General features: G+C 42.5%; 1 protein-coding gene across 2 annotated transcripts in view; it reads left to right on the plus strand.

Moving 5' to 3' along the window:
- klc4 (kinesin light chain 4) overlaps positions 1 to 23,619 on the plus strand; it is an 82,289-nt gene that overhangs the window by 46,206 nt on the left and 12,464 nt on the right. Inside the window, exons 5-14 of one of the 2 annotated variants that reach the window (XM_056267847.1) lie at positions 9,001 to 9,229; positions 10,835 to 10,922; positions 11,714 to 11,815; positions 13,198 to 13,371; positions 13,631 to 13,730; positions 15,205 to 15,254; positions 18,794 to 18,861; positions 19,286 to 19,394; positions 19,470 to 19,589; positions 21,797 to 22,083. In XM_056267847.1, the coding sequence (XP_056123822.1) occupies positions 9,001 to 9,229; positions 10,835 to 10,922; positions 11,714 to 11,815; positions 13,198 to 13,371; positions 13,631 to 13,730; positions 15,205 to 15,254; positions 18,794 to 18,861; positions 19,286 to 19,394; positions 19,470 to 19,589; positions 21,797 to 21,802 (1,046 nt within the window). In that variant the 3' untranslated portion in view covers positions 21,803 to 22,083. Of the gene's footprint in view, positions 1 to 9,000; positions 9,230 to 10,834; positions 10,923 to 11,713; positions 11,816 to 13,197; positions 13,372 to 13,630; positions 13,731 to 15,204; positions 15,255 to 18,793; positions 18,862 to 19,285; positions 19,395 to 19,469; positions 19,590 to 21,796; positions 22,084 to 23,619 lie in introns of those variants that run through there. The other variant, XM_056267846.1, reaches the window with a different exon arrangement.

Raw genomic sequence — 23,619 nt, forward strand, 5'->3', positions numbered from 1 at the left:
TAATCATGCTAGCATGTTGGTAGCATGATGCTAACAACATGCTTATCATGCTAGCATGATGCTAGCATGATGCTAACAACATGCTAATCATGCTAGCATGATGCTAACAACATGCTAATCATGCTAGCATCATGCTAACAACATGCTAGCAACATGCTAATCATGCTAGCATCAGGCTAATCATGCTAGCATCATGCTAGCAACATGCTAATCATGCTAGCAACATGCTAATAATGCTAGCATAATGCTAACAACATGCTAATCATGCTAGCATGATACTAGCAACATGCTAATCATGCTAGCATCTTGGTAAAAACTAGCTAACCGCACCCTAGCAACCGAGCGGCGAGTTTTGCCACTGCAAGCACCACTTCACATTTTCTTCTGGAAATGTACATTCTAGTTAGTGGTGCTTGCCTATGGCGAAGCAACACTATTGTTATCTCACATACTTATTATTATTCTTCTTATTATTATTCTTCTGGCCACTTTTTGACGCGCTACTCCTCCCGCAGTTTTTGTCACAGACCCATGAATGAGGTGTCAAAACGTGCGGCCTGTTCGGGAATGGTGTGCTATGACTTTTCTAAGAGATCGGGGGTACGATGGTCGCCCCAGGGGCGAAAAACGGCCCAAAAAAATCCCATAGACTTAACATTGCGAAAAACTTTGACGAGCCGTAGCTCGGAACGAGGATGTCGCAGAAACGTGAAATTTGCCACATTTGAAGAGGCTGACAGGCTCTGTAAGAACATACCACACAATGGGGTAAAAGTTGCACCCCTGAGGGGCAGGAGGGGCCCAAAGTTGCCCCATTGACTTACTATGGTGTAGGACGGCCCATGAAATGGGCCGTCCTACACCATAGAAACCGCTTTTGTATTGAACATAACTCTGGATCACAGTGTCATAGAGACAAGAGGGCGGGCTCATTTTACTCAGACAACCAATCAGTCTCTCAGGATCATTGTGAAGCTATCAAGCCACGCCCTAGCAACCATTTAGAGCACCTTAGCAACAACTCCCATAGACTTCCATTGAAAGAGATCGAAGGGATATCTCTGGACTGAATTGTCATAGAAACATGAGGGTGGGCTCGTTTGACTCGGGGCAGCAAACAGCCAATCCTGAATCACCTCAACACTTACTGGCCACGCCCTAGCAACCATTGTCGAGCACCTTAGCAACAAAAATCCAAAGAGGAATATCGTCCATTCTGAATGTCACAGAGGCATGGGAGTTGGTTTATATCATTCATACTGACAAGCAGCCTTTGGAGTTTCATGATTGGCAGCTGCCAAGCCACTCCCTAGCAACCAAACAGAGTACCCTAGCAACCATTTTGCAAGACCTACATCTCTATATCAGAACATCGTATAGAGATGGGGGGTGGTTTATATCATTCATACTGACAAGCAGCCTTTGGAGTTTCATCATTGGCAGCTGCCAAGCCACTCCCTAGCAACCAAACAGAGTACCCTAGCAACCATTTTGCAAGACCTACATCTCTGCATCAGAACATCGTATAGAGATGGGGGTTGGGTCTTTTGACTAATGCTAGCATACAGGAATTTCAACATGCTAAACATGCTAGCTGTGAATAGCTACATGCTAATATTGATTAGCTAAGTGCTAAATCATGCCATGAACATTATAAAAACTCTATAGTAACCAAATGTGAACACTACCAACCACCTAGTAACACCATAGCAACCATCCAGAATACCATAGCAACCACCTAAAACACCCTAGCAACCACCCAAAACACCCTAGCAACCGCCTAGCAACACCATAGCAACCACCCAGAATACCCTAGCAACCGCCTAGCAACACCCTAGCAACCACCCAGAACACCCTAGCAACCGCCTAGCAACACCCTGGTAACCACCCAGAATACCCTAGCAACCACCTAGCAATACCCTAGCAACCACCCAGAATACCCTAGCAACCACCTAGCAACACCCTAGCAACGATTCAGAACACCCTAGCAACCACCCAGAACACCCTAGCAACCGCCTAGCAACCACCCAAAACACCTTAGCAACCACCCAGAATACCCTAGCAACCGCATAGCAACAACATAGCAACCACCCAGAACCGCCTAGCAACCGCCTAGCAACACCCTAGCAACCACCCAGAACACCCTAGCAACCGCCTAGCAACACCCTAGCAACCAACCAGAACACCCTAGCAACCCCCTAGCAACCACCCAGAACACCCTAGCAACCGCCTAGCAACCACCCAGAATACCCTAGCAACCGCATAGCAACACCATAGCAACCACCCAGAACACCCTAGCAACCGCCTAGCAACGCCCTAGCAACCACCCATAATACCCTAGCAACCACCTAGTAACACCTTAGCAACCATGCTAGCAACATGCTAGCAACATGCTAGCAACATGCTAAACATGCTAGCATGATGCTAGCAATATGCTAATCATGCTAGCATCTAGCTAAAACATGTTTGCAACATGCTTATTTTTGCTAGCATCATGCTAGCAACATGCTAATCATGCTAGCAACATGCTAATCATGCTAGCATCATGCTAGCAACATGCTAATCATGCTAGCATGTTGGTAGCATGATGCTAACAACATGCTTATCATGCTAGCATGATGCTAGCATGATGCTAACAACATGCTAATCATGCTAGCATGATGCTAACAACATGCTAATCATGCTAGCATCATGCTAACAACATGCTAGCAACATGCTAATCATGCTAGCATCAGGCTAATCATGCTAGCATCATGCTAGCAACATGCTAATCATGCTAGCAACATGCTAATAATGCTAGCATAATGCTAACAACATGCTAATCATGCTAGCATGATACTAGCAACATGCTAATCATGCTAGCATCTTGGTAAAAACTAGCTAACCGCACCCTAGCAACCGAGCGGCGAGTTTTGCCACTGCAAGCACCACTTCACATTTTCTTCTGGAAATGTACATTCTAGTTCTTCTTATTATTATTCTTCTGGCCACTTTTTGACGCGCTACTCCTCCCGCAGTTTTTGTCACAGACCCATGAATGAGGTGTCAAAACGTGCGGCCTGTTCGGGAATGGTGTGCTATGACTTTTCTAAGAGATCGGGGGTACGATGGTCGCCCCAGGGGCGAAAAACGGCCCAAAAAAATCCCATAGACTTAACATTGCGAAAAACTTTGACGAGCCGTAGCTCGGAACGAGGATGTCGCAGAAACGTGAAATTTGCCACATTTGAAGAGGCTGACAGGCTCTGTAAGAACATACCACACAATGGGGTAAAAGTTGCACCCCTGAGGGGCAGGAGGGGCCCAAAGTTGCCCCATTGACTTACTATGGTGTAGGACGGCCCATGAAATGGGCCGTCCTACACCATAGAAACCGCTTTTGTATTGAACATAACTCTGGATCACAGTGTCATAGAGACAAGAGGGCGGGCTCATTTTACTCAGACAACCAATCAGTCTCTCAGGATCATTGTGAAGCTATCAAGCCACGCCCTAGCAACCATTTAGAGCACCTTAGCAACAACTCCCATAGACTTCCATTGAAAGAGATCGAAGGGATATCTCTGGACTGAATTGTCATAGAAACATGAGGGTGGGCTCGTTTGACTCGGGGCAGCAAACAGCCAATCCTGAATCACCTCAACACTTACTGGCCACGCCCTAGCAACCATTGTCGAGCACCTTAGCAACAAAAATCCAAAGAGGAATATCGTCCATTCTGAATGTCACAGAGGCATGGGAGTTGGTTTATATCATTCATACTGACAAGCAGCCTTTGGAGTTTCATGATTGGCAGCTGCCAAGCCACTCCCTAGCAACCAAACAGAGTACCCTAGCAACCATTTTGCAAGACCTACATCTCTATATCAGAACATCGTATAGAGATGGGGGGTGGTTTATATCATTCATACTGACAAGCAGCCTTTGGAGTTTCATCATTGGCAGCTGCCAAGCCACTCCCTAGCAACCAAACAGAGTACCCTAGCAACCATTTTGCAAGACCTACATCTCTGCATCAGAACATCGTATAGAGATGGGGGTTGGGTCTTTTGACTAATGCTAGCATACAGGAATTTCAACATGCTAAACATGCTAGCTGTGAATAGCTACATGCTAATATTGATTAGCTAAGTGCTAAATCATGCCATGAACATTATAAAAACTCTATAGTAACCAAATGTGAACACTACCAACCACCTAGTAACACCATAGCAACCATCCAGAATACCATAGCAACCACCTAAAACACCCTAGCAACCACCCAAAACACCCTAGCAACCGCCTAGCAACACCATAGCAACCACCCAGAATACCCTAGCAACCGCCTAGCAACACCCTAGCAACCACCCAGAACACCCTAGCAACCGCCTAGCAACACCCTGGTAACCACCCAGAATACCCTAGCAACCACCTAGCAATACCCTAGCAACCACCCAGAATACCCTAGCAACCACCTAGCAACACCCTAGCAACGATTCAGAACACCCTAGCAACCACCCAGAACACCCTAGCAACCGCCTAGCAACCACCCAAAACACCTTAGCAACCACCCAGAATACCCTAGCAACCGCATAGCAACAACATAGCAACCACCCAGAACCGCCTAGCAACCGCCTAGCAACACCCTAGCAACCACCCAGAACACCCTAGCAACCGCCTAGCAACACCCTAGCAACCAACCAGAACACCCTAGCAACCCCCTAGCAACCACCCAGAACACCCTAGCAACCGCCTAGCAACCACCCAGAATACCCTAGCAACCGCATAGCAACACCATAGCAACCACCCAGAACACCCTAGCAACCGCCTAGCAACGCCCTAGCAACCACCCATAATACCCTAGCAACCACCTAGTAACACCTTAGCAACCATGCTAGCAACATGCTAGCAACATGCTAGCAACATGCTAAACATGCTAGCATGATGCTAGCAATATGCTAATCATGCTAGCATCTAGCTAAAACATGTTTGCAACATGCTTATTTTTGCTAGCATCATGCTAGCAACATGCTAATCATGCTAGCAACATGCTAATCATGCTAGCATCATGCTAGCAACATGCTAATCATGCTAGCATGTTGGTAGCATGATGCTAACAACATGCTTATCATGCTAGCATGATGCTAGCATGATGCTAACAACATGCTAATCATGCTAGCATGATGCTAACAACATGCTAATCATGCTAGCATCATGCTAACAACATGCTAGCAACATGCTAATCATGCTAGCATCAGGCTAATCATGCTAGCATCATGCTAGCAACATGCTAATCATGCTAGCAACATGCTAATAATGCTAGCATAATGCTAACAACATGCTAATCATGCTAGCATGATACTAGCAACATGCTAATCATGCTAGCATCTTGGTAAAAACTAGCTAACCGCACCCTAGCAACCGAGCGGCGAGTTTTGCCACTGCAAGCACCACTTCACATTTTCTTCTGGAAATGTACATTCTAGTTCTTATTCTTATTCTTATTCTTCTGGCCACTTTTTGACGCGCTACTCCTCCCGCAGTTTTTGTCACAGACCCACGAATGAGGCGTCAAATCGTGCGGATTATTCGGGAATGGTGTGCTATGACTTTTATAAGGGATCGGGGGTACGATGTTCGCCCCAGGGGCGAAAAACCGGCCGAAAAATCCCATAGACTTAACATTGCGTCAAACTTTGACGAGTCGTAGCTCGGAACGAGGATGTCGCAGAAACATGTAATTTACCACATTTGAAGAGGCTGACAGGCTCTGTAAGAACATACCACACAATGGGGTAAAAGTTGCACCCCTGGGGTGCAGGAGGGGCCCAAAGTTGCCCCATTGACTTACTATGGTGTAGGACGGCCCATGAAATGGGCCGTCCTACACCATAGTAAGCGATTTTCTATTGAACATAACTCTGGATCACAGTGTCATAGAGACAAGGGGGCGGGCTCATTTTACTCAGACGACCAATCAGTCTCTCAGGATCATTGTGAAGCTATTAAGCCACGCCCTAGCAACCATTTAGAGCACCTTAGCAACAACTCCCATAGACTTCCATTGAAAAAGATCGAAGGGATATCTCTGGACTGAATTGTCATAGAAACATGAGGGTGGTCTCGTTTGACTCGGGGCAGCAAACAGCCAATCATGAATCACCTCAACACTTCCTAGCCACGCCCTAGCAACCATTGTCGAGCACCTTAGCAACCAAAATCCAAAGAGGAATATCGTCCATTCTGAATGTCACAGAGGCATGGGAGTTGGTTTATATCATTCATACTGACAAGCAGCCTTTGGAGTTTCATGATTGGCAGCTGCCAAGCCACTCCCTAGCAACCAAACAGAGTACCCTAGCAACCATTTTGCAAGACCTACATCTCTGCATCAGAACATCGTATAGAGATGGGGGTTGGTTTATACATTCACATTGACTTTGGAGCTTCATGATTGGCAGCTGCCAAGCCACTCCCTAGCAACCAAACAGTGTACCCTAGCAACCGTTTTGCAAGACCGATATCTCTGCATCAGAACATCGTATAGAGATGGGGGTTGGCTATTTTGACTCATGCTAGCAAACAGGACTTGCTACATGCTACACATGCTAACAGTGAATAGCTACATGCTAATATTGATTAGCTAAGTGCTAAATCATGCCAATAAAATGCTACAAACTCAACAGTAACCATCTTTGACAACTACCAACCACCTAGTAACACCAAAGCAACCACCCAGATTACCCTAGCAACCACCCAGAACACCCTAGCAACTGCCTAGCAACTCCCTAGCAACCACCCAGAACACCCTAGCAACCGCCTAGCAACCACCCAGGATACCCTAGCAACTGCCTAGCAACACCCTAGCAACCACCCAGAACACCCTAGCAACTGCCTAGCAACGCCCTAGCAACCACCCAAATTACCCTAGCAACCGCCTAACAACCACCCAGGATACCCTAGCAACTGCCTAGCAACGCCCTAGCAACCACCCAGAACACCCTAGCAACCGCCTAGCAACCACCCAGAACACCCTAGCAACCATCCAGAATACCTTAGCAACAACCTAGCAACACCCTAGCAACCACCCTGAACACCCTAGGAATGCCCTAGCAACCACACAAATTACCCTAGCAACCGCTTAGCAACCACCCAGGATACCCTAGCAACTGCCTAGCAACGCCCTAGCAACCACCCAGAACACCCTAGCAACCGCCTAGCAACACCCTAGCAACCACCTAGTAATACCTTAGCAACCATGTTAGCAACATGCTAAACATGCTAGCATCATGCTAGCAACATGCTAATCATGCTAGCATAATGCTAGCAACATGCTAATCATGCTAGCATGATGCTAGAAACATGCTAATCATGCTAGCAACTAGCTACAAACATGCTAGCAACAGGCTAATCATGCTAGCATCATGCTAGCAACATGCTAATCATGCTAGTAACATGGTAGCAACATGCTAATCATGCTACAAATATGCTAGAAACATGCTAATCATGCTAGCATCATGCTAGCAACATGCTAATCATGCTAGCATCATGCTAATCATGCTAGCATCATGCTAGCAACATGCTAATCATGCTAGCAACATGCTAGCAATATGCTAGCAACATGCTAATTATGCTAGCATCATGCTAGCAACATGCTAATCATGCTAGCATCATGCTAGCAACATGCTAGCAACATGCTAAACATGCTAGCAACATGCTAAACATGCTAGCATCATGCTAGCAAGATGCTAGCAACATGCTAGCAACATGCTAAACATGCTAGCATCATGCTAGCAACATGCTAAACATGCTAGCATGATGCTAGCAATATGCTAATCATGCTAGCATGATTCTAGCAATATGCTAAACATGCTAGCATGATGCTAGCAATATGCTAATCATGCTAGCATGATGCTAGCAATATGCTAATCATGCTAGCATGATGCAAATTATGCTAGCATCTAACTAAAACATGTTTGCAACATTCTTATTTTTGCTAGCATCATGCTAGCAACATGCTAGCATAATGGGAGAATCTAACTAAAACATGCTAGTAACATGCTTATAATGCTAGCATGATGCTAGCAACATGCTAATCATGCTAGCATGATGCTAGCAACATGCTAATCATGCTAATCATGCTAGCATCTTGGTAAAAACTAGCTAACCGCACGCTAGCAACCGAGCGGCGAGTTTTGCCACTGCAAGCACCACTTCACATTTTCTTCTGGAAATGTACATTCTAGTTTGAGAGATATTATTGGTCACAGGGTTTACTTTGGCTATGTTCACTGTCAATCCAAATCTGATTGGAATCCGATCTAAATTGTTGACTGTCCTGGATCTGAATTGTGTGTCCCGTGGCGCTCTTTCATTTTACGGGATATCTGCTTTGCTTTCTATGGAAATGACATTGCGTTAGTAGGTATACGCCAAAAACAACAACAGTTAATATAGTTATCGTGACATTAATGCACAACAGGTATTAATTAGGGGTGTAACAATATATTGTGACACATGTATCGCAATACAAAAATGCAACAATATGTATTGTGGATAGTTTCCCCCAACATAAAAATTACTGTGAGAAAAAAAATCAAGTTTTCAGAGTTTTAGTGTCAGTACTACTTTAAACTACTATAATGTTGAATATAATATATAATAATGCAATAGGGGAATATTTGTGGGTCCTGATAATGCCAAATGATTGGATATCTGGTCTAACCAGCGGACCAATCGCATCGCAGCATCTCAAATGTTGGTTTGGTGCTTCTGAGTGCTTTAAAACACAATAAATTTACAATGTACGTAAAAAAGCCACATATTCTTCCCCAATTGCGCAACAATTATTACCGATATTTTGCGCAAATTTCCCAGGAAGTGCCGTTTTTGTTCTCTTAAACACATGGGAAGGAAACAGTGCTTTATAACAATTGTTTTATGCGCTATTCAAAATTTGTGCACAAGTTAAATCCCACCTCTGTATGGAAACTCAGCCATTGTGTGTCTCTGTCTCTTCAGTCTCCCACCAGCACAACAGCGCCGCCGTGGCGGCAGCGCAGCAGGGCGGGTACGAGATCCCGGCCCGCCTCAGGACCCTCCATAACCTGGTGATCCAGTACGCCGCCCAGGGCCGCTACGAGGTGGCCGTGCCTCTCTGCAAACAGGCTCTGGAGGACCTGGAGAAAACCTCTGGACACGACCATCCCGATGTGGCCACCATGCTCAACATCCTGGCTCTGGTCTACAGGTGTGTGTTTGCTCATGCCCAGGCCCATGTTGAACCAGATTTCAGTCCTTGGTTATTCACCCTCGTGTCATTCCAAACCTCTATGTTCTGAGTTACATGAAACACAAAAGGAGACGTTTTGAAAAATGGCACTTTCAAGCATCATACAGGACTCAAAAGCCTCATTACAATGGCCAACATAGCTATATTTGAAGCTTTTCGATATTTTCCTTGAACAAATAAGGACTTAAATGACTTCAGAAAGCTTGTAATTTAGTGCACAAGTCATATGTACAACTAAACAAAAGAACAGGTCCCAGGCACTCTTCAAGTCTTCAATGAGAAGAAAGGATAAAGTTAAAAAGCCTTTATTAAATGTGGCTTAAGTCATTAAAAAGTACATGAGCCAACATGTTTCAACCAACAAGTGGTCTTCTTCAGGGCAAAGTAACACAAGATATGAGAATGGCAACAAATTAAAAGTTAAGTCCCACATATAATCAGACAGAATACAATTAACCTAATGAGGCCTAATACAATCAATTAACCAATAAGGCAATCAGGTCTAACAGGATAGGGGAAAATCAACACAATGAGTACCACAACAGGTGAAACTCACAAAGAAACAAAAAAGTATCTCCAAAACCATCTTCGTCAACGTAGGTTATCTGGATATCTGAACCCTTTACAGTTCATATGTACAACTGTTATGACACTTTTAAGACCCCAATATATACGTATTTCAAGCAAAATCGAAGAACAAACTAATTTCGAACAAAATCAGGCCAAAACGAATTTTGTTTGGAGTTTGTTTAGGAAGTTCAAAAACAGCTTAATTCTCTGGAAAAGTTCGCTCTGGCTGGTAAACACCTTCAAACTCCCATTGGTCAGTGGTGATGATGGGTGTGGGTGTGGCTCTGAGGCTTCGCCTTCTTTGACATGGAAATCTTCTCTGGTTCATTTCTTCTGTTCAGTCAGTCGAGGTCAGACGCCTGTAAAAACATGTGCTACTTTACATTATTGAAGTTGAATTTCTAATTGAAAGCAACACTGTCACTGTTTTTCATGTTTATTAATGTAAAGCTGCTTGTTTTAAAGCAGTTATGATTTTGTTATTGAGAAAAGTGCGCAGCACACATTTGCACATTCATATTTGCATATTTCTATTGAAGTTCCAGTTCCCCATTATTTGTAACTGCGTGGACAAAACAACCAGTAAAATGTTTCTATGTTCGTCCTTTGGTGTACCATAGAAGAAATAAAGTCATTTGTTGGGTTTAGAGTGACATGATTGTGAGTAAATGAGGACAGAACTTTTTTTCTTTAACAAGCAAGACTTCCTTAGTCAACCAACTTTACCAGGAAAGTCATGCTGGTTAACCAGCTTCAGCAACTCAGCAGAGTAAAGTGTGAAATAAGTCTGTTTATGTGTTTTTAATCATTCTATACATTTCAAATTTGTTTATTTTTTAAATTGCTGATTATTTTTAGCCTCCTCTGTCAAAAACTGACAATTCTACAATTCATGGAAAACCAATTCTCTATTACTTAATGTGGAATCATAGTTAATCAAAAGAACTCTGCCCACTGATATAAGCCTTTATTGTATTTCTTCTTTTCATTCAGGGACCAGAATAAATACAAGGAAGCGGCCCATCTCCTTAATGATGCCCTGTCAATCAGAGAGAAGACCCTGGGCAATGACCACCCAGCTGTGAGTAACTCAAAACATCAATCTGAATATTACTGAATGTGTTTTTGTGTACGTGAGATGAGTAAATGCATGATCACATTTAGTCTAGATCTACAATAACACCATGTTCACACACGACGCCTCTGCACTTACTCACGATTCCTCTCAGCATGAGGACAGGAGAGCTGGCAGTGCATACATGGGGAACAAAGTAACGTCCATTACTTATTTGAAAAAGTAACTCAGATATTTTGTTGTAAATTGGAAAGTAATGCATTACTTTACTAGTAACTTGAAAAAGTAATCTGATTACATAACTTGGATTACTTGTAATGCATTACCCCCAACAATTACTCTTGTGGTTATCTAGTATACTTGCTACTAAATGTCTTAAAATATTGAATATCCTTCAAAGATTCAGTGCACTAACAGGGAGTTTCCTCAGGAGTTTAGCTAAGGTTGTGGCAAGGTTCTCTCAAAGTTATGAACTAACGTTCTTCCAAGAACGTTAATCCAAAGTTATCAGTGTTCTCAAAAAACACAAAAACATTATTTATACCTTGTTCATGGAAAAAATGTTAACCTACTTTACTTGTTTCAGAGAACATTTAAAAGTATTGTTCCCATAATGTCTGCAAAATAAATTAAAATGTTCCCTAAATGTTCTCATGACCAAGAATAATAGAGCATTCAGAGAAATTCAGAAGTAACATTTTCATAACTCAATGGGAATGTTAGCAAAATGTTCTTGGAGTATTTTCTGCCAGCTGGGTAATCCGTGTGTGTGTGTGTGTGTGTGGCGGCTAATCCAGGTGGCGGCCACCCTCAACAACCTGGCGGTCTTGTATGGGAAGAGAGGAAAATACAAGGAAGCAGAACCGCTGTGCAAGAGAGCCTTGGAGATCAGAGAGAAGGTACTATCACAAATGCTTGGCCTGTTTGCTGGCGTACAAAAGCCACTTGTCAATTGATTAATATGATATTTAAATAAACATGTCTTCTCTAACTTGTTAGTCATATTGTAAACACAACAAAAATGGCAGCGGTGAGAAAACAGCAGTTTAGAAAGCATCTGATCATAGCAATGTGGATATATTTGTATAAAGTCACGTCACGTTCATTCATACAGCACTTTACAACTGTAAACTCTACTCAGACAGTAGAGCACTGGCGCTTGCGACGCCAAGGTCATGGGTTCGATTCCCAGGGAAAGCAAGAACTGATAAGAATGTAAAAATGTGTACCTTGAAGTGCAATGCAGGTCGCTTTGGATAAAAGCGTCTTGGATAAAATGCATACCGTAAATGTAAAATCTGACCTCGACTGACTGAACTGAAGAAATGAACCATGTCAAAGAAGGCGGAGCCTCAGAGCCACACCCACCTATTACATCATCACTACTGACCAATGGGAGTTTGAAGGTGTTTACCAGCCAGAGCGAACTTTTCTGTTTCGAACTCCAAGCAAACTTCGTTTTGTCCTGATTTTGTTCGAAATAACAACAGTTAGATCTTTGGTTTCGCTTGAAGTATATTCAGTCCTTCCAGAAAAACGTGATTGTTTTTGTGATTGTTGCGGGCAAAAACCCTTGATTATGCGGCCCGTTTTCTTAAAAAATGCGATGGAATATCCGGGATATTTATGCAATTTTATGTGGTGAAATTGCGGGAACCTGCAAAAACTGCGGTTTGATGGAAAAATAGAGAAAAAAGTGATTCCCCCAACACCCTGTTCTCACCAGGCTACTACCTTACTGTAAAGAGTCATTTCTTATTACTTCCTATGATAAGCAAGCAGAACTACATCACAGAAAGTGCTGGAATATTTCAGTTCTCATCTTGTTTTATTTCAGACCTTAATAAACGCATCAAACTTACAAAACACTAATGAGTCAAACAAGTTCTGTAGCTTTACAAAAGGAATAAATAAAATATAAAAAAATAAAGTGTGCTCCTGTTTTACAGCTTTTCGATGACGTTCACGTCGTGTAATCACGTCACTTCATAACGTTCCCATGGCAATGGTGGGAAACGGCGGCTCTCGTGTGAAGCAAACGCAACATTTTCCATCTTTCTGCTGAGATACATGTGACTTTTTTGCAACGAAAATGCGAGGATTATGAAATCATGCAAACCCCGAATATTTTGCACGGAAATCGCCAATTTATGCGGTGAAAGTGCGGCATAAATATGCGGACTTTGGCTGATTATGCACTGAATCATGCGATCGCATAATCGTGTTTTTCTGGAGGGACTGTATATTGGGGCTTTAATTATTTCACTCTTCCGTTGCCCAGGTGTTGGGACGGGACCACCCGGACGTGGCCAAGCAGCTGAATAACCTGGCCCTGCTCTGCCAGAATCAGGGGAAGTACGAGGAGGTGGAGTATTATTACTGCAGGGCTCTCGACATCTACGAGAAAAGACTCGGACCCGATGACCCAAATGTTGCCAAGACCAAAAACAACCTGGTGAATATAATCAGCACTCATCTTGAATCCAAACGGCACATGTTGCGCACAATAAAACAGCCTCATTCATTGTCTAGAGATCTATTTGCAGTGTAAAACATTAAAAAAGAGAGAAAAAGACACAGAAGTCCAATTCACTGTAAATATATTATACCTGTACACTGCTGTTTAAAAGTTTGGGAGATTCTTCAAACATCCTACATTTTACAAATTTAAGTGCATGCCATAGTTGTTAAACAGTTTTGTATTCCCCTCGCAGGCTTCATGCTATCTGAAACAGGGCAAGTACAAGGAAGCTGAGATTCTCTACAAAGAGATCCTGACCCGCGCCCATGAGAAAGAGTTCGGATCTGTAGATGGTACGATCATTGCTTGACCATGGCACTTCATTATTCACTAGCTGACAGACTGCATGCTTTCTTACTAAAGTCTGGCAACATTATAAACCTGAACTGTTGTCATTGCTGAATGATAGAGAGTGATGAGCTCAGCATATCGTGACCCTTCTGCACATCTGACCTGTGGTTTACAGACGGGGGTTTCACAGAAATCCAGCAGCAAGCACAACCAATCAAACATCTTTTTTAGTAGCATGAACATAGGGTTAATTCACACTTCTTACTGGAGACATCAGGGTTTGGGGCGGGAGTGTTATGAATATTTGTCTTGCAATATATTTATATATTTTATTCTATGAAGATGAAATGTCTTTCAAATATAAACGCTATATTAGTGAAACTGCTTGCCTGTGCCAAGCAAAATACTCAATGTGAATGTTTAAAAAATAAATGTGAAAGCAGAAGTGCGAAGAACTTTAGTGTACGAGCAACTCAACAGATGGTTTGTATGTGTGATTTCCCTCTCGCTTGCTTCTTGGAAGTTTTAAATCTTTGAGTTTAAGTTCTGTATAAACAGTCATTCGTTCTATCGCTTTCTTTTCTTTTCAAAATATCATCCATTTATTGTCCTTTTTATTTTATGTTTTTATTTTTTTTTATGTAAAAGATTGATTATCTTTTCGGAACAGGCCAATTTGTCTGCTGTTTGATTTTGTTAATCATTTTTATGTTGATTTTGCACTTCATTCCAATAAATCAACTTGATTATTTTCTTGATTTCTTTACATCTTCTGTTTCACATGTTCCCAGCTAACAGGGAACGTTTTCAGAACTAGCTAACGTTAGCACAAAACGTTATTTATGTGATATTGTTCATGGAGCTTTTTTTCTGAAACGTTTATTAGGATGTTCAGCAAACATTCAGAAGTAATGTTCCCATAATGTTTGAAGAATGATCAAATGAAATGTTCCCTTAACAGTCAAGATATAAAACTTCTTTAAAACATTTACGTTGAGAACATTCAGGGAATTTGCAGTAATAACGTCTTTATACCTTAATGGGAACGCTCGGAAAACGTTCTTAGAATATAATGTTGTTAGCTGGGTTCATGCTACATTTATTTTTGTGAACTTGACATTTTTAGTACATGTTCATGTACATGACAGAACTTTAAGAAATTATTGTACTGCAGTTACTGCAATTATTGTTATAACCCATACGGGTAGTGATCTGAACAAGTATTAAATTATGAAACTCCTACGTTTGTAACCTAAATCGAAAATTTTACAAGGATTGAATGAGTCGTATCTACAGATCATAATATCATAGCACAGCAATACCCTGGCAAGTTTAGCAAAATATATGATGATTTCACAGTAGTAACAATAAAAAGTAGTAACTACATTATTTGGCAGAAACTGTTTCTGATTTTCCCGTGGTATGTTTGGTAATGGCCGACTACAGTAGCAGAACACTGTTTCTCTCTGTCTACAGCTGAAAATAAACCCATCTGGATGCACGCTGAGGAACGAGAAGAAAGCAAAGTAGGTTTGTGTGTGTGTGTGTGATACTAATATGCTTATGTGGCCGGCTGATATAGTGGGTATAGAAAGTCACCAGCTCACCACACACAAAATATTCACCTTCTGTTGCTTGCAGCCTGAACTGAAAGCGTCTCAGGTTGCGCATGTGACCATGGTTCCCTGAGAAGGGGAGCGAGACGCCACGTCCCCTAGAAGGCGCTATGGAGAATTCCTCCGGCTTGACCGGTGTCTGAAGCATGAGTCTAAACACAACAATGAACTTGACATTAGCAGGCGGCAGCCGGTGATGTGACTACAGGTGAAACTGTGAGTATAAAAAGCGCACCTGTGAAATACGTCCTCCGCTTTTTGTCTGAAGGAGACATGCGCAGGAGTACCTGAAGCATGGCAAAGCAAGAGGAGGCCTAACCTCGCCCTAAGAACAACAGCTATCAAGGAAGCCCTGAAGAGCCTAGCAACTTGATCTAGCTGGCCAGGCGAAGCTCTGCAGAGTGGAGGCCTAACATTACTCTTATAAGGGGAGGAGGACTAAAACACACTGCTTTAAGAGAGTGACCAAAGAGCCTAACAACCTGCCATGCTACCTGCTGGAGCTCTAGGGGCGAAGGCCTCGGCACTGCGTCCTATGCCCATAATAATAGCAGGCGGAGCTCAGGGGAGCCAAATAGTGCTCCATTTTCAAGCAGTAGCCAAGGAGGCTCACAGAGAACCTAACAATTTGGTCCCTAGCTGACTCGGAGGACGGAGGCCTCAGCACTACATCCCAAACCACCTAGGGGCACCAAGGAGGCTCAGGCAGAGAGCCAGCAGCTCAGTGCTACGGCATAACTTAGCTCTACAAACTGAGGCCTAAGCAAGACGACTCTGAAATGACAGGAGGCCTAACAACGTTCTACACTCAGGGCAGCTTACAAAGAGGCTGACAAGAGCCTAGGACTAAGAATTGCTATTCAAGCAGAGCTCTGGAAGAGCAGAGACCTAGGAGACATTCTTTAGAGAGAAGGCCTAGCAATGCTCTAAATAAAAGCAGAAGCCAAGGAGGATCAAAGGGAGCCTAACAAATCAGCACTACTGCCCAATCAAGCTCTGAGGACGTAAGCCTCATCTGAAGTTCTCAAACAAGAGGAGGCCTGCCACGTCCTACGCTACGAATAGCTACCAAGGAGGCGCACAGAGTGCCCAACATCTTGATACTGCTGGCCCAGGAGGAGCTCTGAGGAGTGGAGGCTTCAGCCCGAATCTCTCTGAGTGAGAGGAGCCTAACAACACTCCTCTATAGAGGCAACAGGCAAGGAGGTTCAAAGAAAGCCTAACAACTTGGCAGTACTGGCTGGTCGAGCTATAGTGGTGGAGACTCTAGAGACTCTCAAATGAGAGGAGGCCAAACAACGCCCAACACTCAGGACAGCTTCCAAGGCTCACAGAGAGCCTACATCGAAATGCTATCCTAGCGGAGCTCATGGAAGACGGAGGGCTCAGCTTAACGACTCTTCCTAACACAAACAGTTGCCAAGGAGGCTCACAAAGAGCCTAACGACTCAACGCTATTGCCTGATCGAGCTCTGAGGACGGAGGCCTCAACATGACGACTCTCAAGTCAGAGGAGGCCTAACTACATCCAACACCCAGGATGGCTTACCAACGAGGCTTACATAGAGCCTAAATACTTGATATTGCTATCCAGGTGGAGCTCTGAGGAGTGGAGTCCTCTATAAAGCGACTCTCTATAGGAGGCTCAGAGAGGGAGCCTAACGACTCAGTAAACCGCCAGGCACCAGACAACATATTCACAACCACCCACATGTGCCGAATCATCAGTAAGGTCAGTGAACACACTGCCAAAAACATCATAGGTCCAGCTTCAGGGGCCTGGTGTAAACATGTGTCAGAGCCTCTAACACACCCCAGCTGACCTCAGTCAGGGTTGGAAAGGGGGAGGGGGAGAAGGAACGCTCTGGGACCCTGGAGCACTCAGTGCGTTTACTCTGGATCACTTCCCTGAGATCTTCTCCTTTTGGCGCCATGCCTCCTCCGTGCTCTACCCCCCCCCCCCCCCCTTCTGATCTCGTCTGCAGTCCTCGAACCGAAGTCAGACCCCATAGAGGCTTGGGGCGCAGACCTGGACCTGCACGATATGAAGGTCTTAAAAGCTGTGGAGTGTGCCTTCGCCTCCCTAAACTTCCCGACCACCGCCTGTACCCGACAACAGCTGTACCAAAAATGTTTGGAAGGCAAAACCGGTGCATCGAGGAGGATTTTTTTCTCTTTCTCCCCAATGTCAGCCACGGTCACCCAAAGATGTATCTCCGTAGCCACCAAGGCTGCCATAGATCGACCGATCACTTTGTTTAATGGCTCCTCTACCGCCTCAGGGGGACGCATGTCGAATGTCAAGTTCATTGTCGTGTTTAGACTCATGCTTCAGACACCGGTCATGCCGGAGACATTCCCCAATGGCGCCCCCTAGCAAGAGTTTCCATTCGAAAGGGAACACACAATTCTAGTTTTACACTAACTTTACACACAGTGACACACAATATCCACAAAAAAAGCTGCACTGCAGTCATTCCACAGATTTAGATCAGGCTCTGACAAGGTCAGGGGTTTTCAAACTGGGGTCCACAAAGAAGTGCTTGGTTGTCCATGGAAATGTTTAGGGGGAAAAAAAATGTAAAAAGAAAAGTAAAAATTAAATAAATAATATGACTGTGATTTACATAAGTAAATAGATTAACATAAATAAATAAATGAAATAATTTTACAAGTAAATGAATGAAATAAATAACAAACATGAGATTAAAAAGAAAAATATATATATAAATGGATAAAATAATAAAAATAGATTAAAAATAATTAGAAAATAAGTAATTAGATTAAAATAAACACTTTTTTTTAGTATAGTACAGTACAGTACTGAGTAGAAAATGTTTTACAAATAATATTTTACACTTATTTATAATTTTTAAAGAGTCTTTATACATAAAAAAAATATTATTTTTAGGCTGGAGGTCATAGGATCATATATGGGGGTCTGTGGCATCTAAACCCCTGCACACCCCTGGACTCGGCCACTTAGTGCTGTGTGGCTGGGGGGGGGGTCTGCTGGGTCACTGGGCGTTCGGCCACATTGGTATTGTAGGGCTGCAGGTTCTCCTCAGTCTGGCACAATTTTGCATTGTCCTTCCCGACAAGTGCTCCGAAAGAAACACCCTCGCAACAGGACACTGCCATTGTATGGTGTTCTTCGGCTGGTAAGATGTATTGGGGTTGTGCCAGACATATTGTATAGACTTCTTTAAAAAAAAATGTTTTAATGGTCTTTTCAGATTAATTCCCTGTGTCTTTCCACAACTTTTTCTTTTAAAAGTACTGCAAATATTTTGAAAGGAGGTTGTGACTATCTATACCCACTGTATGTGTATTTACAGCAAGCATAGTTTCCCTTACTGCAAACCTGTCTGGATGATTGACAGCTGAGAAGATTTTGAAACTCTCTCTCTCTATGTGTCTGTGTGTTTTCCGCCTCTTCTTTCTTACAGGGAAAGCTGGCAGATGGGAATCATTATGGAGAATATGGTGGCTGGTACAAAGCCTGCAAGGTGAACAGGTGAGAAAAATCAGCCTCAATTACTTGCTAAATTCAAGTCAGCAATAGTGTTTTCTATCCTATTGGGACACACATCTGAGTGAAACGGCTTCTTGAACAAGTACAGATGTGGGCGGGGCTTGATTTTGTCTGTGCGGAATTGATTGGATGGTTGTGGCTTGCTATTGGTGGATCTGATGTGAGTGACAGCTTGCTCCGCCCCTTTTCATCAGAGAAGAGATGTCGCTGCAAGAGGGAGGGGAAGTGACTCTGGTTCAAGTTTACAAGGACTGTTCAAACACTGTGCAAATCTTTAATAATTAAATAATACTGCAACTTTATGGACTTAATTTTTTTTTTTAATTACCAATGTTTTTACCTCTGATGATGATTTGATGAGTCTGACACACATGAAAGTGACACATGTGTGTGTGTTCATGCACAGCCCCACAGTAAACACCACGCTGAGGAACTTGGGCGCCCTGTACCGTAAACAGGGTAAACTGGAGGCGGCCGAGACCCTCGAGGAGTGTGCCATGAGGTCCCGCAGACAGGTGCAACATCTGTAATCCCTTTACTGATGCGTGGTGGGAAACATGATGTCTTTGTAACGCGTGTGTGTGTGTCAGGGAGCGGCAGTGGACCCTCAGAGAGACGGAGAGAGGCGCAGGAGCACTGCATCGATCTCCAGCGTGAAGTACGACTGCAGCAGTGACGCCGGAGAAGAGGGCAGTGTGGAGTGGAACGGGGTGAGGGACTCACATCTTTATCACTTAAAGTTGCTGGAGGGTACAGAGCCTGTCAGGGAACACGGTGACAGAAGGTCAAAACTTCATTTCACTGTTTTTGCAAGCATTGATTCCCCTGAGAAACATTGCGTTCACTTGCAAAACCATTGCGTCCCCCTGATAAACATTTTCACCCCCTTTAAAAAAACATTTGAGCTCTCTCGCAAAACATTTGCGTTCCCCGTGAAAAATTAGTTTTCTCACAAAACATTTGTTCACTCGCAAAACACTTGCATTCTCGTGAAATTATTGCATTCCTCAAAAAAAAAAACATTGCGTTCACTCACAAAACTATTGTTCTCCCCATGAAAAATTGCGTTATCTCGCCAAAGCATTTGCATTCTCGCAAAACTATTGTGTTCCCTTGAGAAAAATAGCGTTTGCTCGCTAAAAAAATGTTCTCTCGCAAAACTTTTTTTGTTCCCCCGAGAAACATTTGCATTCTCTCACAAAACTGCTGCATTCCCCCGAGAAATATTGCGTTTCCTTGCAAAACATTATAATTTAGTAATAAATAACGTAAAACTATAACGTTCTCCTGAGGATCCTTGCATTGCAGATAATGTTTGCTGTGAACATTCGATGTGATAACCAATTCAAATGAACATGTCTGTGCAGATCGATAAGAACATTTTCATTTTTTTTTATGTAGAGATTTTCTAATCTCTTTTCCATCACACTGCGAAGAAAATTAGACAACTAATAAGAGTTGCTCTTTTTCAGTCACGCACTTTTAGCATTGAAGCCGCTGCCGTTACATGAAATTACTATTTGGTGGCGCTCACAAACTGGCTATTTTGCTAATCGACAGTGAACAGCAGAAGAAGAAAGCGCATTTCTGCTTCATAAGCGCCACCTACTGTCAGCGAGTGGATTTGCATATTCATTCAGCCTATCTGCCAGATATAATACATTAAACAGAACGGTTTTGTGCGCTGGTGTGGATGCTATCGTTATAGTTATCGTTATAGTTATCGTTCTTGGTGTGAACGGGCGTTAAGAAAGCAGAATATACAATTTCACTCAAATTTACAAGTCACGCAGTGTGAGTTTTACTCTGTGTAGGTCTGATTATTGGATTCAATATTAATTATGTAGATTATTAAATATCTATTATTTGCAACAACCCTAATAAAACACACGCATTATAGCTTAATTTTTGCCCGTTACTGCACAATAACGCAGCCGTGTTTGCTGTGATGTGGCCTGTGACGGTCAGTGCTGCACTGCAGTCTCTTCAGTGGCTGTAGACCCCTGCTGATGTCATATCCTGTGTGACATCAGTGATATGTGATATTCTCCAGCATTCTCTCCTTACCCACAAAACCCTGACCACTGACACTGATATTACATTACTAATGTTGTGATGCTCGACCATGATCAGCAGTTACTGCACAGCTATATTTAACCTACCATACAATTAAACATCCGTGATTATAAAACAGAAGTTCAAACTGTAAAATTGGCCGCATATCAAGAGAGTGCAACGGTCTTAATCCAGAAGTAAAAAGGTTTTTACCACAGTAAAATCACTGTAACAGACGTCCTCTCGGGCTTATTGCTGGTTCAGTCCTGCTTAAAGTCCCCCTGTGGTGAAATCCAGCTTTTAATGTTGTTTATGTGTCTATGTGGTGTTTTTAATATGCTTTAAGACAAACCATGTGTAAATTCATAAGTCGACAGCATTGCTGAGTATTTCCTCCTTAAAACTGCAGTGAACCAAAGACAGTCTCAAAAACACGGTTTGAAATCGCTGGTGTTTCTGACATCACAAACGACCTTGTAACCAATCAGATCAACGTGTGATCGTCAACCAGTGGATCTCTGAGCTGAGTGAGTGAGTGGAGGCGGGGCTCATTTGCATATTCATACAACCGCGCATACTAAATGAGGCATGGGTGTCGAGTTACATTCAAGCTATTTCAAGGCATGAAGAGATTATTTTCACAGGAAAAAACTTTTAAATATGTCATTTTGGTGATCAAAGATGAAATTTAAGGGATACAATGATTGACTACAGGGGGACTTTAAGATATTTAAAGACGCCTTTATGGACAGACGCACTACCTTTACTTGCTTTTCAGTGATTTCCTCCTGATGTTCCTGTCTCATTTGTGCTTTTGTGTCCTTTCTCTCTCTCTCTCTCTCTCTCTCTCTCTATGGATTAGGCCTAAGCTCTCATCATCTTCCTCTCTCTGCTCTTACAACAAATCAAATTGCATCTGCCTGATCTGTATGGATCCCTGTGCCTCTTCCTCTCTGCCGGATGGAGTCCCGCACAGCTTTGGCTGTTTGCTAGGGCTGATGGGATATCGTCTTACGTCCCCTCCCTGTGTATTCTCGGCCTCTCTTTCCCCCTCTCTTCCACACACTGATCACTCGTTTGCTCATTCCTTCTTCTCTGCATTGTCTGTTTTCACGCCTACATTGTTAACTGTATAACACTGATTTATTAACTGTAATGTACAACCTCAGTGAAACACACCTGTCGGATTAGCAGACTGAATTCTCATCACGAGCGGGCCAAATCAAAAGACAAAACTATACAAAACTATATTTTCATGACAGCTACGCACATTCCGGAGTGAAATGCATTACTTTGTGAGAGCATTTTATGTTACCGGTTTACAGTTACCTCATAATTCAACGTAACACTTTAAATTACAGTGCTAGTGTTACATGTGTTATGTTACTTATCATAAATTTAAAGTTTTACAAATGTCCCACAGCGAGTTCATGTAGTTCAGAAGTATTAATAACCATGGGTTTACACACAAATAAATGTACACAATTTCTTTTAAACGAACTGCTAAATGAGGACCTTGCGGAAACAATGTCCATTGTGAAAAGCACTATATATTAAAAAAGACTTGACTTAAAAACACTATAACATGAACACTGTAATATAAAGTGTGACAGATCAAAGCTGAAATATCCTTTAATACATGTCCTGTTATGTAATGTTCTTCTGCAGATATGTTTGTTAATATATACCCACTCACAGATATATTAACTTTAGTCTACAACACATAGCAAAATGAAAGTGTATCTAGAAATACAGCACGGCCCAAAAGCCTCAGACATCCTTTGTCAAAAGAATACATTGTTTTATTTTATTTGACAGATTATATTATCAGCATTACAATTTGAGTAAGGTTATTAAACTGGAAAATTAACATGAATTTGAAAATTATCTAAAAGTAGTGCAGAATCTTTATTTTATTTCATATCTTTTCTTTGTGTTACATTTATATCTTCATTCCCAGGTTGTATGGTCTGAAACTTTTGCTATGTTATAAAGCAGATTTGGTCCCTACACGATGTAATATGTTTGCACTTACATACATAAAGTCTTTATTTTATTTTATTTTGAAGACAGAATTGGATAGGAAAAGTGGTTACGTTATTTTGGTTACGTGTGAAGGAGTGTAAACTCATTCATCATAGGCTTTTGTGTTGCCAAAGACACGTGACATCTCTAAAGGTGCAACTAAAAACTGAAAACTTTCTATGTGTTTTGGCCGTTCATTTACACGACAACAGCGTTTTAGGGGGCTGAACACACAAACTTTTGAAAACGGGTTTCAAAGTAAACTACAAACACGTGAATCTGTGAAAACGCCGATGTCATGCGCATGCATATTACATATTCAGTCTATAGTGTTTCTTCACCAAGTGACATCGCCACCTACTGGCCTGGCATGAATAACACAGCGTTTTTAGTCATTTTCACAGATCCGTGTGATCGGGGATCGTTTTGATAACGTTGTCGATTGTACGTGAAAAGTGCAAAGCAAAAACTTTAACGTTTATAGTACGTCGTCATTGTTTAAACAAACCTAAATGTATTTCTGCATGTGTTGACCATTCCCCTCATGCGATTCGGCAGATCAGTCAGGTTTCGTGCATTAGTGTGGCTGTACAATTCAAGGCCTCGCTGCAGATTCATGGGATGTTTCAACTGTGTGTGTGTGTGTATAAATATATACAT

This window comes from Rhinichthys klamathensis, unplaced genomic scaffold, assembly GCF_029890125.1.
Source record: "Rhinichthys klamathensis goyatoka isolate OS25496 unplaced genomic scaffold, OSU_Roscu_1.1 h1tg000264l_1, whole genome shotgun sequence".
Lineage (NCBI taxonomy): Eukaryota > Metazoa > Chordata > Actinopteri > Cypriniformes > Leuciscidae > Rhinichthys > Rhinichthys klamathensis.